The following is a 15,704-nucleotide window of genomic DNA, read 5'->3' as shown; positions in this document are numbered from 1 at the left end:
GCCCCCTTCTCTGTGACCACCATCTCCGCCTACCTCTGCCCCACAGATGTAGCCCCTCCTTTTCTGCTGACCATCAGAACACATGGGATGGGGCTGATGTTGCTCAACTGAGTTGGGTCTCATTATTCCAATGAGCCTACCACCATCCCACTGACTCTGTGAGCATATTCTAACCTCAGTCCAAATTCCGCTTCTGGATCTCCCCCTTTCATCCAAGTGTGAATTTTCTTACAACACACCAATTGTTGTAGTGACCACTTCTCCCTAAAATATCCTTAACTTTTGGGCACCAGCTCATCAAGCTCAGGGAGCTGATGTCTGATTTCAGTATTTCTACATTATAGATTTTTATTGTCCAAAGGATTTAATTGTCCAAAGGATTCTCTTTTATAATTCTTATTCCCCCAATTTTCCTATGTTATAACTCTATGCCAAAATAAATCACCTCTTTCCTATATGAAAAATCAGTGTGATGGTACTCTTCTTTAAGATTTTCTATGCTCTCTGGACAACCATACGGTACATACACATGTAAGACATACAACATGGCTTTGTCAGTCTTACAATCTTACAAAGTCACAGCTTCAGTTTCACTGACAGATCTCTTCAGTTCTTAGATAAGACATATTCTTGGGAATTCTTGGATAAACATCAGAGAAAAACCTTTTTGGAAAACCTGTAGGCAATTAATGCTCCCTGGAACATCTTTTCCATATTATATATCTCTGAAAGCAGTTAATAGTAATTATAAGGAGAGTGAAGTTGAACGTAGCTGGGAGCAACTGACGATTTGGGAAAACATAATGAAAGGCTGAGGGTGATAAATCAGAGATTAAAGGACAGATGTAAAAGCCAGAAGTTTCATTGGCAGCAGAGAGACTGACTCTCATCTCCTGCAGTTAGAGGGCAGATAAAGCTGAGGACCAAGGCTAGGACATCACCATAGGAAAAGCAGAGCTCCAGAGGTGGTTGTTCACTCAGTCTAAGCAGTACTGCCATGGCAGGGTCAGGGCCCTAATTGGGAGAGATGGGGACCCTGATATATGAGATGGGGACATCTGGATTGATGCATTTGAAGATCTTGAGTCCCCAAATTTCCCTGAACACTCTCGGCTTGGAGAGGTGATCCAATTTCCTTGTTGACATTTAGTGCCACCTCCATCTTGAAGATGATGCAGAAATTTCAGTCTTGGAAGACAGCACAAGCTCCTCTCACTACCTTCTCCCACCTCATTTTGTCACAGACCAATAACTACAGTTAAGTTACACAACACACCCAGACAATGGCCAAACCTGTTAATGGGAGACTTATATCCCAAAAGATCTGTAGGACCCAAAAACTGCTTCACAGATCGTGGTGTGCTTTTCAATCGGGAGGCACATATTGTCCAGTTGTCTCCTTTTTTTTTTTTTTTTTTTTGATATAAGCAGCTACTGATGATCATTGCCTAGGACCATTATTCATTAGGCATAGCAAAATCATGATACTGCAATTCTATTATTCCTCTGCCTGCCATTTATTAGCTGGGATAATTCCATAAAAATAAACTTCCCTCGTCAACATTTGGTAGTCCTAAGGAATAGTCTGGACAGGAGAGGCAAAATAAATGCTTGATTCTTTCCCTTTATTTCCCAGTTTCCATCCTCCAAGAGTGACCAAAGAGTTTTTTTTTATTGTTTTTTAAAATTTGCATTAACATGAACTCATGGATTTCAGTAGACTTGATGGTGAATCAATCCATTCCGGTTTATATCCCTCTATTGATGCTCAAATAAACAACTTCGAGTTGGCCTCCAAGTCCTTTTGACATGAATCTAGTAGTCTTTGAAAATTCCTTGCTTTTTCATATAACAGGATATTGCAGACTTGTTTATGTATTTCCTTCCCCCAACTTCTAATCAGTCATTTCTCCAAGGATCTTCAGTTCCTTTTAGGTAGAAACAGTATTTGAGACCATAAATTGAAATATGTGATGTTCATTACTACTAAATCCCTAGAAAATATATATTTAAATGATACCCAGGTCTTTAGTTTCTACTGAGAACTACAGAGCTTTTACTTAAACTCATATATCTTACTTATAAATCTCATTTCTTCTATGCAAAAGTATCAGTTCTTAGTGACACCAATGTATTTACTCATTTTCTTTATTCTATGTTTGTCCAACAGTCTCAGAATAACATTACCAACACTATAGTTACTGAAATCAAACTTAAGACTTTTTCTGTTGTTTTATTTATTTTTGATCTTGGAATAATTGCTTTTTATGCCTGCATATACAGTTAGGGTCCTTTGCTATTGCCATGTTTTAATAATTTTGAGATTTAAAATTTTTAATTTTGTTTTAAAATTATGTAAAATATTGACATGAGTCCAAAGTCAAACCTATAGAAAGAGTATATTCCAAAAATTTAGCTTCAATCCTCTGTTCTCCCACTTTATCTCCTCTACCTTCTCTGAGTCCACCTTAAAAAAAATTATGGTTGAGGGGTGCCTGGGTGGCTTAGTCAGTTAAGCGTCTGACTCTTGATCTTGGCTCAGGTCATGATCTCACAGTTTGTAAGTTTGAGCCCCACATCAGGCTCTGTGCTGCCAGTGCAGAGCCTGCTTGGGATTTTCTCTCTCTCCCTCTCTCTCTGTTCCTCCCCTGCTTCTGCTCTCCACCCCAACCCCTCTCTCTCAAAAAATAAACTTAAATTATGGTTGATACTTCCATTATTTTTTCTTTTCTTCTCAGCTTTATTAAGGTCCAACTGACATACTAAAATCGCATTTACTTTAAGTGTACAATTTGATGTTTTGATATATATTGCTGTAATCAACACCACCATCAAGATAATGAATATCTATCACCCTCTCTGCAATTCCTTCCCATACTCCACCCCTAGACAACTACAGATCCAATGTCACTACAAGTTTGTTTCCATTTTCTACAGTTTCGTGGAATCCTACCATTGTGTACTCTATCTTGCCTGGCTTCTCACACAGCATAATTATATTGAAATTCATTTTGTTATGTGTATCACTAGTTCATTTCTTTTTATGACTGAGAGGTCTTTCCTTGTATGGAGACACCACATTTGTTTATCCATTCACCTGTGGATGGACAGTTGGGTTGTTCCCAGATTTTTTTTATCTTAAAAAATAAAGTCTCCATGAACATTTGTGAACAAACCTTTTAATGGACATATCATTTTAACTTTATTTTTTTAATTTTAATTCCAGTGCAGTTAATATGCAGTGTTATATTAGTTTCAAGTATACAATACAGTGATTCAACAGTTTCCACCAAGATAAGTATACTCTTAATCCCTGCACTATTTCACCCATCCCCACCCACCTCCCTTCTGTTCCCTATAATGAAGAGTCTGTTTTTTGGTTTGTCTCTTTTTATTTTCCCTTTGTTCATATGATTTTACTTCTCTCGGGTAAGTACTTTGAGGTGGAACGGCAAGGTCATATAGTAGGTGTATCTTTAACTCTTTGAAAAACTGTCAAACTGTTTTACAAAGTGACTGTGCCATTTTATATCCCTTCCTTGTGTGAGAATTCCAATGGCTTCATGCTATCACCAACAACTTGGTAAGGTCAGTCTTGTTAATGTCAACCATTCTAGAGTGTGTATGGTATTCTCACTGTAGTTTTAATGTGAACCTTCTTAATGATTACTCCTTTCATGGGTTAACTTTCCATCTACATATTTTCTTTGGTGAATGCCTATTCAAATATTTTGCCCATTTTTTTGTTGGGTTATCTTATCATTGAGTAGTAAGAGTTCTTTATATGTTCTATATACAAATCCTTTGTGGGATATATGCTTTGTTAAGTATTTTCTCCAGTGTGTGGCTTACCTTTTAATTTCCTAAATAGTATTTTTTTAAGTTTTTATTTTCATTCCAATTAGTTAACATACAGTGTTATATTAATTTCAGGTGCACAATATACAACTCAGCAATTCCATACATCACCCTGTGCTCATCACAAGTGCACTCCTTATTTTGCCTATCTTCCCACCCCCCATCCCCTCTAGTAACTATCAGTTTATTCTCTATAGTTAAGAGTCTGTTTCTAGACTTGTCTCTTTTTTTTCCTTCTGCTTATTTGTTTTGTTTCTTAAGTTCCACATATGAGTGAAATCATATGGTATTTGTCTTTCTCTGACTGATTTATTTAGCTTAGCATAATACTCTCTACCTCCATCCTTGTCCTTGCAAATGGCAAGATTTCATCCCTTTTTATGGCTGAATAATATTCCATTATATATACATACCACATTAATATTAAAAAATGTAATATAAGCAAATACATTTTATTTTTTTAATTTTTTAATGTTTATTTATTGTTGAGAGATAGAGCACAAGCAGGGGAGGGGCAGAGAAAGGGAGACACAGAATCTGAAGCAGACTCTAGGCTCTGAACTGTCAGCACAGAGCCCAATGCGGGGCCTGAAACCCACAAACCACGAAATCATGACCTGAACCAAAGTCAGATGCTTAACTGACTGAGCCACCCAGCAGCCCCAGCAAATACATGTTCTATATGTGTTCTCTTATTTTTTTAGACACATTGTAGTGTCTACAGACACTGTAGACCCTTTTCTCCGTCTACTTTGTCATCTCAACAATATATCCTGCAGATTACTTCACAGTAGCATAGAGATATCCCTTATTCCTTTATACAGCTGAACAGTGCTCCATTATGGGGATACACCATAGCTTAATCACACTACCTACTGAAGGACACCCAGGTTGTGTCTAGTTCTTATTGTTGTTGTTTTTTTTTTTACAAATAGCACTGCTATGAATAATCTTGCCTAACATCTTTTCATAGTTTTGCCAGAGTATGTTTTGAATAATTTATACAATTAGGATAACTGAGTCAAAGAATAATGCCACTAATTATCGCCAAATCTTACTAAAAAACGTATGAGCATGGCAATTTCCACATAATCTCTAGATACTTGAGAGTGTTGTCAATGTTTGAATTTTTGACACTCTCACAGGTGAGAAGTGGCATCCTGTATAACTTCATTTGTATTCTTAAGCATGAGACTGGACATCTTTTTATGATAAAGAAAGATCTTCATCTTATTTTTCCATCAGGTTTTTGCCTTTTCTCTAATCGAATTTTACAAGTACTTCATATAGTAAGGTCACTTACTCTGGTATAAATTACAAGTATTTTTTTCTCATTCAGTCATTTGTGTTTTGACTTTGTTTCTGGTAAGATTTTAAAATACATTTTCTTGTTTTTACAAATGATTATCTTTCCACTATTAGAACTTAATTATAAAATGTGTATACAACTGAAAAAATATTAAATTATGAGTCCTCTTTAACAATGAAGTCTCCTGTTACCTCTATGGCTCATTTTTGTTTTTGTTTGTTTGTTTAGGTTTTATTTTTTTAATATACTTTACTGTCAAATTGACTTACATATAACACCCAGTGCTCATCCTAACAAGTGCCCTCCTCTATTGCCCATTTTGTAAGTGCTCCTGGTTGACTCTCTTTGAAATGCTATTGCATCACCATCTTGTTTACTGCTCCCACTGCCACCAACCTAGACAGGCATTCATCTCTCATCCCTATTGTGCAACCACCACTTGAACTTTCTTCCTGCTTCCCATCACTCTACCCACTCACTGCCAAATAATATTTTTAAAGCCTAGATATTTGCTCACACCTTTCTCCCAATAGTGTGATGATACAATATCTACTTACTTTGTAGAAATTCAGGAATATCTTTACATTCTCCTCATTGTAGCAGTATTCTTTTTCTTTACCTTCCTATACATACCATCCAAACAGTCATTTAGTCCATCAGTCAAAAATAAACCCCTGTTCAATCAGATCCCCACCGTCTGAATGCTCTTTTTTCTTTTCTCTATCCATCTAGATTATCTATAGCATGACAAAGGGTGAGTAAATGCCCTATGTTTTCAATTAACCCCACATTCACGCAACTAACATTCAGTGAGAGCAATTGCTAGGCACCATGTTTATGTATGTGAATAAGACATTCTCTGACATCATGGGGTATATAGAAGGATTGGGGGAAAAGAGATATAAACCAATTATGACAGAGTGTGATACCCTAGATCACAAGTATATTGGAGCAAAAGGGAATGAATGATTAGTTTTGAATGTGGTAGATGTCAAGAAAGATATTAGAGATGAGCTGGCATCTGGACTAGACATTTATGTATGAGCAAAAGTTTGCTTAAATGACAAGGGAGAAAGCACATTTACACAAATGAAACAGTATGAGAAATGACATGGGATTATTATTCCTCATACCTCTTTGTACATGCTAGAAGAGAACCATATTCCCTACTGACTGTATGATATCACTCTATCTAAACCTCAATTACTTCATGTCTAAAGAATTAAGAAAAATTGTGTTCACCTAGAGTCCTTGTGAAGTATAAACGAGAACAATTACACAAGACTCAGAAAATTCCTGACACATAGTAGGCACTCAAAAATAGTAACCATTAGTATTATCTCACATTTCATACGTGTACAAATTTAAATACATAATTTTTATTTATCATACAATGTTCTACATGCTTGCCAAACCCCTACATAATGTGTCTTGTCTGTCTTATTCAAGTGCCGATAGGACACAGATTAAAGCTTAACCCCTGAGATCTCATTTGTATCAAGAAAAACACCTCAAACATATTTCTGAGATAAAAAATCTCAGAATACAAGAAAATATTCAATTATACGTATTCTGTTGAGTATGCTTAGCCATCAAAATAAGAGGAAAAATACACCCTTATGATACCCTGTCTCTGAAGAACATGTCAATAATAATTTAATAATTTTTAAAAGGACCCGTTCATGCCAATGGATTTTTTACTATTTGTAAGTAGTGAAACACTGCATTAGAACTTTCAATTGAATAGATTCACTAAGATAAAAGAGATAGAAACGTTGTTAGGATCGTTTATACCTCAATGACTATCCATAAAATCCAAACGAATCAGTATTCCCCGCTGCACACTAGGGACTGTCTCCCCTCCCGGATGCCTCTTTCATGTTATTTTCCTACCAGCATTTCATATGACTTGTTGTTAACCTCTTTGACAGCAGATTTAGTCACCATAATATCCATTCTCAACATATTATCCTGGAGTTAAATACATAAATGAAGAATTAACACTTGTGACAATCAATGAAACAATGTCATGGGATAGGTCTGCTTTGGAAGACACATCAGACAAGGGAAGACATATGGGAGCTGATTCACTTGATTTTAACCAAATCAGATAGCTCACAATACAACAGGAGAAGGAAGTGGAGCCCTTTTCTATATATAGGAATATTCACCAGATAAATATAATTATCTAATTTACTAAAACTAACTGATTTTCTATTAGGATAAACAACAAGAAGAGTCCTGCACATGGTCATAGTAACCCTCAGCAGGGTATAAAAGGGGACAGAGGTAAGGAGACATTCAAACTCAAGAAACCACCCTTGTGGAAACCCACTCATACCTACTAGTGAAACCCCAATCCTTCCTCTGACACCATGGTCAGCTCCTGTTGTGGCTCCGTCTGCTCTGACCAGGGCTGTGGCTCCAGCTGCTGCCAGCCTTGCTGCCGCCCCACCTGCTGCCAGACCACCTGCTGCAGGACCACCTGCTGCCGCCCCAGCTGCTGTGGCTCCAGCTGCTGTGGCTCTAATTGCTGTGGCTCCAGCTGCTGCAGGCCCAGCTGCTGCATCTCTAGCTGCTGCCGCCCCTCCTGCTGCCAGACCACCTGCTGCCGCCCCAGCTGCTGTGGCTCCAGCTGCTGTGGCTCCAGCTGCTGCCGCCCCTCCTGCTGCATTTCTAGCTGCTGCCGCCCCTCTTGCTGTGGTTCCAACTGCTGTGGCTCCAGCTGCTGTGGCTCCAGCTGCTGCCGCCCCTCCTGCTGCCCCTCCTGCTGCCTGCGCCCAGTCTGTGGCCGGGTCTCCTGCCACACCACTTGCTATCGCCCCACCTGTGTCATCTCCACCTGCCCCCGCCCCATGTGCTGTGCCTCCTCTTGCTGCTGAGCCCCCTGCCCTGTGACCACTATCTCCATTCACTTCTGCCCCCTCAGATATAGACTCTTTGGTGCTGTTGGACACATGGAATCTGACTGACATCATTCAACAGGTTGAGCCTCACCATTCTAATGAACCTACCAACCTGCCACTGGCTCTGCGAGCACATTCTGGTTCATGTTAAGCTCCTTCCATGACTATCTTTTCCTTTCAATATTGGCATCAAATATGGATATTAATATGTGATCCATCAGCTAAAAAAAAATCCCACTCCTCTAAATTTCTCATTCTTCCTTATCATTTTAGGGCTCTAGATTACCCTTCCTAACAAAGTGAATATTATCTGCAACCTTTGTGCAGTACTGATTTGACACCCTCTGACCTGGGGTTCAGTTATACCCTCAGACCTAGGGATCCAGTTATAGATTTTCTCACAGAGTAAATTTTTTTTTATGTTTCGTTGCTTCTCTTCCTAATAAACTTTTCTACACATAAAAATTTTTTGGCATTGTTCCTTATTGTTTTCGTGATCATTTTACTTAGTATTAGGTAACTATATTTTACATGATGATACAGGAAGAACACTCATGTTGAAATCACTTTGAGAATAAGTGCTATATATACGAAATATAGATCATTTAAAATATTAGAACAAAAGTGGCACATGTGTACATGTATATGCACATGTATACATCTTAATATCCTAAATTAGGGCAGATTTCATTCATGTCTTTAGCTCTTATTTTTTAAATTTTAATTTGTTTTTTTATTGAGATATAATTGACATATAACATCATATTAGTTTCAGGTGTACACAATAATTCAATATTTGTGTACTATAAGAAATGATTGCCACAGTAAGTCTAGCTACAATCTGTCACTGTATAAAGGTACAAAATTTTTCTTCTTGTAACAAAAAATTTTAAGATTTACTCTCTTAGCAACTTTAAGGTGTGTGATACATTATTGACTATAGTCACCATCCTATACATTATATCCCCATGACATTTATTTTATAACTAGAAGTTTATACCTCTCGACCACTTTCACCCAGTTCACCCATCCCCTAACCCCACTCACCTCTGGCAACCACCAATCTGTTCTCTGTATCTATGAGTTTTGTTTTGTTCATTTGTTTTTCATTTGTTTATATTCTACGTATAAGTGAAATCATTCAGTATCTGTTTTTGACTCATTTCACATAGCATAATACCCTCAAGACCCATCCATGTGGTTGCAAATGGCAAGATTTCATTCTTTTTTATGGCTGGGTAAAATTGTATTTATATATACATTTATATATACATTGTATATATACACCACATCTTCTTTACCCATTCATCCACTGATGGACACTTAGGTTGTTTCTGTATCTTGACTATTGTTTTTTTTTTTTTAATTTTTTTAATGTTTATTTATTTTTGACAGAGAGAGACAAAGCATGAGTGGGGAAGGGGCAGAAAGAGAGGGAGACACAGAATCTGAAGCAGGCTCCAGGCTCTGAGTTGTCAGCCCAGACCCCAACGCAGGGCTCGAACTCACAGACCGCAAGATCATGACCTGAGCCAAAGTCAGACACTCAACCGACTGAGTCACCCAGGCACTCCTGTATCTTGGCTATTGTAAATAATGCTGCAATGAACATAGGATTGAATATATCTTTTTCAATTAATGTCTTCATTTTCTTTGGATAAATACCCAGAAGTTGAATTGCTGGATCATATGGCAGTTGTATTTTTAATTTGTTGAGAAACCTCCATACTGTTTTCCAGAGAGACTGCACCAATTTACATGCCCACCAACAATGCACAGGGTTCCCTTTCTTGAAGCTGTGCTTTGGAATCACACATTGAGATTCTCACCTTCTATTACATCTCCATCCCACAACCCGCATCAATCAGTAAACCCAATGTGGAAAGAATGACAAATTTAAACATTAATAACATTTTTAAATGAAAAGCTTAATAAAATTACATCAACACAATATGAAATGTTTAATAAAATTAATTATATAAACACAACAAAGACAAAAAAAACTAATGAAATAGAAAAAGTCTGGTAAAACTGATCAAAGACCAAGAGAGAGAGAAAAAGGAGAATGTCTGAAAGACTGGCAAATAACATTATACTTGAAAAGGAGAATAATCAGCTTCCAAGAGAGTAGAAACTTTTAAAAACAATTAGAACATTATGTATAAGTTTAGGGGTCCCTGGGTGGCTCAGTCAGTTAAGCGTCCGACTTCAGCTCAGGTCATGATCTCACAGATCGTGAGTTCAAGCCCTGCATTGGGCTCTGTGCTTACAGCTCCGAGCCTGGAGCCTGCTTTCGATTCTGTCTCCCTCTTCCTGCCCCTCCCCCCGCTCATGCCCTATCTCTCTCTCTCTCTCTCTCTCTCTCTCTCAAAAATAATAAACACTAATAATTTTTTTAAAAAGAACATTATGCATAAGTTTATACCAATATGTTTGAAAATTATGATTGAATTATGTCTAGAAAAATAGATATTAATTCCAGAAGATATACAAAATATAAACAAGCCAATAACCATTAAAGAAACTATACCTATGATCCAAAATCTATCCTCTACATATATTGATATTATAAATGCCAGACCCACGTTGGTTTACAAGTAAGTTTACTAAACCTTAAAGTTCTCTCCCATTCAAACTGGGAAAAAGAACAGAAGAAAAGGTCTACAGCCATACCACCTTAAATGTGCCCAAACTCATCTCATCTCAGAAGCTAAGCAGAGTCAGTCCTCACTGGTACTTGGATGGGAGAACAGAAGAAAGGAAAATGTTCCCAATTCATTTTAAGTATAACAGTAATATCAGACACAGACAAGAACAAAGTGATAAAGGAAAAATTACAGGCCTATGTTATTGAAGATCATAGATGCAAAAAGCCAGTAAATATTAGTAAGTGAAATTTAGCAATATATATAAAAGGAATAACACATCACAACTAACTAGTTTGTCCTAGACATTCAAGAATGTTTCAAAATTAGAAAGTATTTAAATAAGCTTGTTGATACTAGTACATTAAAGGTAAAAAAAAAAAACAAAAAACAAAAACAAACAAAAAAACCCTTCAGGATTGTATCAATAGCTGTGGGAAAATAATTCAGTAATATATAACAACTATATTAGTCAGGGTTCTCCAGAGAAACAGAACCAGTGGGAGACTGATGTAGATATAGACACATATTTATATACATAAATACGCACATGCACACACAAACATAAGAGAGAGAGAGGAGGGGGAGAGGAGGGATCATAGAATCTGAGATTATATAGAATTGCAGATTACAGAATCTGAGAAGTCCTAAAATCTGCAATTGACAAGCTGGAGACCCAGAAGTGCTGATAATGTAAATTCCAGTTCAAAAGCCAACAGACTCAAGACCCAAGAAGAGCCAATGTTTCAGTTCAACTCTGAAGTCAGGAAGACTGATGTCAAGGGAGTCAGAAGGAGGAGTTCTCTTTTAATCAAAGTTGAAGGGGAAGTCAGCCTTTTTTTTCTATTCAGATCTGTGAGGTCCACCCACACAGGAGAGGGTCATCTGCTTTATTCAGTCTACTAATTCAAAGGTTAATCTTACCCAGAAACAGTTTCACAGACACACCCAGAATGTTTGTCCAAATGTCTGAGCATACTATGGCCCAGTCAAGTTGACACATAAAATTGACCATCACAACAGCCATTTACTATTTAAAACACTCTAAGCAAAACAGGGCTAAAAGAGGACATTTTTATCCTGATGAATGCTATTTATCAAAACTTCATAGCAAAACATAATAGTTAACAAATTTTAGAAGTATTCCTAATAGAGTTTAAATAAGACGAGGATAACTGATACCACTCCTATCATTCATTGTTGTATTTGAGATCCTACTCAATTCAATCTGATTAAGAGAAAAAGCATTACAGAAAAAAAACAAAAACAAAATTGTTGATACCTGTAGACAATACTGTTGTTAACATAGGAAATCCAAGAAAACCTACAAACTTGTGCTAAAAAGAGAGTTTAGAGAAGTCACTATATAGAGTATTGACAAACAAAAAACTCAATAACATTTTTATAACCTGCAAAGAGTCAATTAGTAATTCTAATTTAATAGAAATGAAGATTCCATTCACAAGAGCTACAAATATTATAAACTGTTTCAAAATAGGTCTCATAAAACAATGCAATACTTATGAAGAAAAGTTCAAAATATTCTTTGGAAATCTGTATATAAATAAAGAGTTAATGTCCGGTTTATTATTGGGAAGCGTTTTTTTCTTCAAGTTTTTATTTCAATTCCAATTATTTAACATACAGTGTAATATTAGTTTCAGGAGTAGAATTTAGTGATTAATCACTTCCATACATCACCCAGTGCTCATCACAAGTGCACTGCTTAATACCCATCACCCGTTTAACCCATCCTCTTCCCGCTTCCCTTCCAGCAACCCTCAGTTTGTCTTCTATAGTTGAGTCTGTTTTCTGGTTTGCCTCTCTTTTTCTTTCCTCCCTATGTTCATCTGTTTTGTTTCTTAAATTCTACATATGAGTGAAATCATACTGTTTTTGTCTTTCTCTGATTGACTTATTTCACTTAGCATAATACTCTCTAGCTCCATCCACATCATTGCAAATGGCAAGATTTCATTCTTTTTATGGCTTAATAATATTCCATTGTATATACACACTACATCTTCTTTATCCATTGCTCTATCAGTGGATACTTGGGCTGCTTCTACATCTTGGCTATTGTAAATAATGCTGCTATAAACGTAGGGGTGCATGTACCCCTTTGAATTAGTGTTTTTGTAGTGCAATTGATGGATCATAGGGTAGTTCTATTTTTAACTTTTTGAGGAACCTCTACACTGTTTTCCACAGTGGCTGCACCAGTTTGCATTCCCACTAATAGTACATGAGGGTTCCTTTTTCTCCACATCCTCACCAATGCCATTTGTTTCTTGTGTTGTTGATTTCAGCCATTCCAGCAGGTGTGAGGTGATATCTCATTATAGTTTTGATTTGCATTTCCCTGATAGTAAGTGATGAACATTTTTTCATGTCTGTTGGCCATCTGTATGTCTTCTTTGGAGAAATGTCTGTTCATGCCTTCTGCCCATTTTTTAATTGGGTTATTTGCTTTTTGTGTGTTGAGTTTTATAAGGTATTTATATATTTTGGATACTAACCCTTTATCAGATATGTCACTTGCAAATATCTTCTCCCATTCTGTAGGTTGCCTTTTAGTTTTGTTGATTGTTTCCTTTGCTATGCAGAAGGTTTTTATTTTGATGTAGTCTCAATTGTTTGTTTTTCTTGTCTCAGGAAAATTTCTAGAAAGAAGTTGCTATGGCCGATGTCAAAGAAGTTACTGCCTGTGTTCTCTTCTATGATTTTTGATTCCAGGTCTCACTTTTAGGTCTTTAATCCATTCTGAATTTATTTTCATGTGTGGTGTAAGAAAAAAGTTCAGTTTCATTCTTTTCCATGTTGCTGTCCAGTTTTCCCAATACCGTTTGTTGAACAGACTGTCTTTTCCCCATTGGATATTCTTTCCTGCATTGTTGAAGATTAATTGACCATATCATTGTGGGTTTATTTCTGGATTTTCTATTCTGTTCTATTGACCTATGTGTCGATTTTTGTGCCAATACCATACCATTTTGATTATTACAGCTTTGCAATATAACTTGAAGTCCAGAATTGTGATGTCTCCAGCTTTGCTTTGCTTTTTCAAGATTGCTTTGGCTATTTGGGGTCTTTTGTGGTTACATACAAATTTTAAGATTGTTTGTTCTAGTTCTGTGAAAAATGCTGTTGGTATTTTGATAGGGATTGCATTAAATATGTAGATAAGGAGGTCTCTTTTTAAATCAATGAAATTTCCTGGTTGACCAGGAAGGGAAGAAGGAAGGGAAGTAAATTTACTCAAATGAATGGAAATGCAGTAACCATAATCTAATTTGGCTTTCTACAATCTTTGTCCAAGCTTCACAACAAAGATTATTAAAATAATTTATTTACTACTCTGGAAGATTAGATCATTCTTCATTAATATTTACTCTCTTCCCCTTCCCACCCCTCTGGGAGAAGTATCCTCTCCCACTCTCGCACCCTGTGACTTGGAATTCACCATGTAACTTGCTTTGGCCAATGGGATGTTAGAGGACATGATCCAAGCAAAGACTTTAAATATGCCTGCATGACTGGATTGCTCCCTTGTGCTTCTGCCATTAGAAATAGGGTTGCCAATTAAAATACAAGACATCTGGGGCACCTGGGTGGCTCAGTCGGGCTCAGGTCATGATCTCACGGTCTGTGAGGTTGAGCCCCACGTCAGGCTCTGTGCTGACAGCTCAGAGCCTGGAGCCTGTTTCAGATTCTGTGTCTCCCTCTCTCTCTGCCCCTCCCCTGTTCACACTCTGTCTCTCTCTGTCTCGAAAATAAATAAACGTTAAAAAAAAATTTTTTTTAATAAATAAATAAAATACAAGACACCTCATTAAATCAGAATTTCAGTTAAATAACAGTAAATTTTTAATGTAAGAATGCCCCATGCATACTCAGACATGCTTATACTAAAGATATATTTATTTATCTGAAATCCGATTTTAACCGGGCACCTGTATTTTTATTTGCTAAATCTGGCAACTCTAATTCAGAAGGAAGTCCCAAACCTACTTGCTGCCGGAGCCAAGACCAGCCGTAATCCACCAAAACCCAACTGACCTGCAGACATGTGACCAAGAAATAAATATTTGTTATTGTATGTTCTGAGAGCTTGTGGTCGCTTGTTATGCATCATAGCTGACTAATTCAACCATGATGGCAATGGGAAACTAGCTTGCATGGAATTCTAGCCACATTATCTCAATTACCTAATCTGCACACTAAAAATCAACTATTGTAAAAGGAGCCAAGTGGGAATCTTGGGATGAAGAGATATAGAGAATGAATTTCATCTAATTCAGCATTGATGATATCTTCCATGATATCACTGAAGCAAAAATAAAACTAATTCTCCCATGAAAACAACAAAAAGCCTCCCCCTTTAAACTCAAGATAGTAATTTTAGGACATTTGATTGGTGGTTTGCAAGTTCTTGGCCCTTTCTTTCATTTAGTGCTCAAAGAAAGTAAGTGGGGTTGACTGGACAGAATTCTTTTTCCCCCTCAAATCCAAAGGAAAAGTACAGTTCTACTCCATTAAGTAAGAATAAATTTATGGAACTCATCACAAAGGCTAAGGTATGGGGTGAAGTACAAATGAAAAACAATAAAAGGAATTAGGCAAGCACGTTATCTCACAGTGCCACAATGTATTACCAAAGGAAACTAGACTATACTTAGAACATCCTGGGAACAGGCAACCCTCACACTCCTTTCCACCAATAAGCCAAGCTCTGTTGATCAGTCCTCAGAGGAACCTCTGCACTGGTACAAAGATCTTACCCAGCATGCAAGTCCCAAGCCCCTTTCGAAGTATCTGTCATTGGGACAAGACATTTCCCTAATTCTCTTCCAGTATCACTTTTAACAATGCTTACTCACTTTAAAGACTTTTGATAAAAATGGGGTAGGGGGAATGCTTGAGATGTTCTCTCTCCTGTCTGAAGTCTATGGTCTACTGAACCTGATAAACATAATACTCATGGTA

The 15,704-nt window shown here is 37.0% G+C and overlaps 1 protein-coding gene across 1 annotated transcript; it reads left to right on the top strand.

Moving 5' to 3' along the window:
- The first annotated feature begins 7,542 nt into the window (after positions 1-7,542).
- On the top strand, positions 7,543-8,049 carry LOC122233456 (keratin-associated protein 4-7-like). The gene has a single exon (XM_042965635.1). It carries the CDS (start codon positions 7,543-7,545, stop codon positions 8,047-8,049), a length of 507 nt encoding a protein of 168 aa, XP_042821569.1.
- The last annotated feature ends 7,655 nt before the right edge of the window (positions 8,050-15,704 follow it).

This window comes from Panthera tigris, chromosome E1 (genome assembly GCF_018350195.1).
Source record: "Panthera tigris isolate Pti1 chromosome E1, P.tigris_Pti1_mat1.1, whole genome shotgun sequence".
Classification (NCBI taxonomy): Eukaryota; Metazoa; Chordata; class Mammalia; order Carnivora; family Felidae; genus Panthera; species Panthera tigris.
Note: the sequence above shows the minus strand (reverse complement) of the source record. Positions and strands in the feature narration are given on the sequence as shown.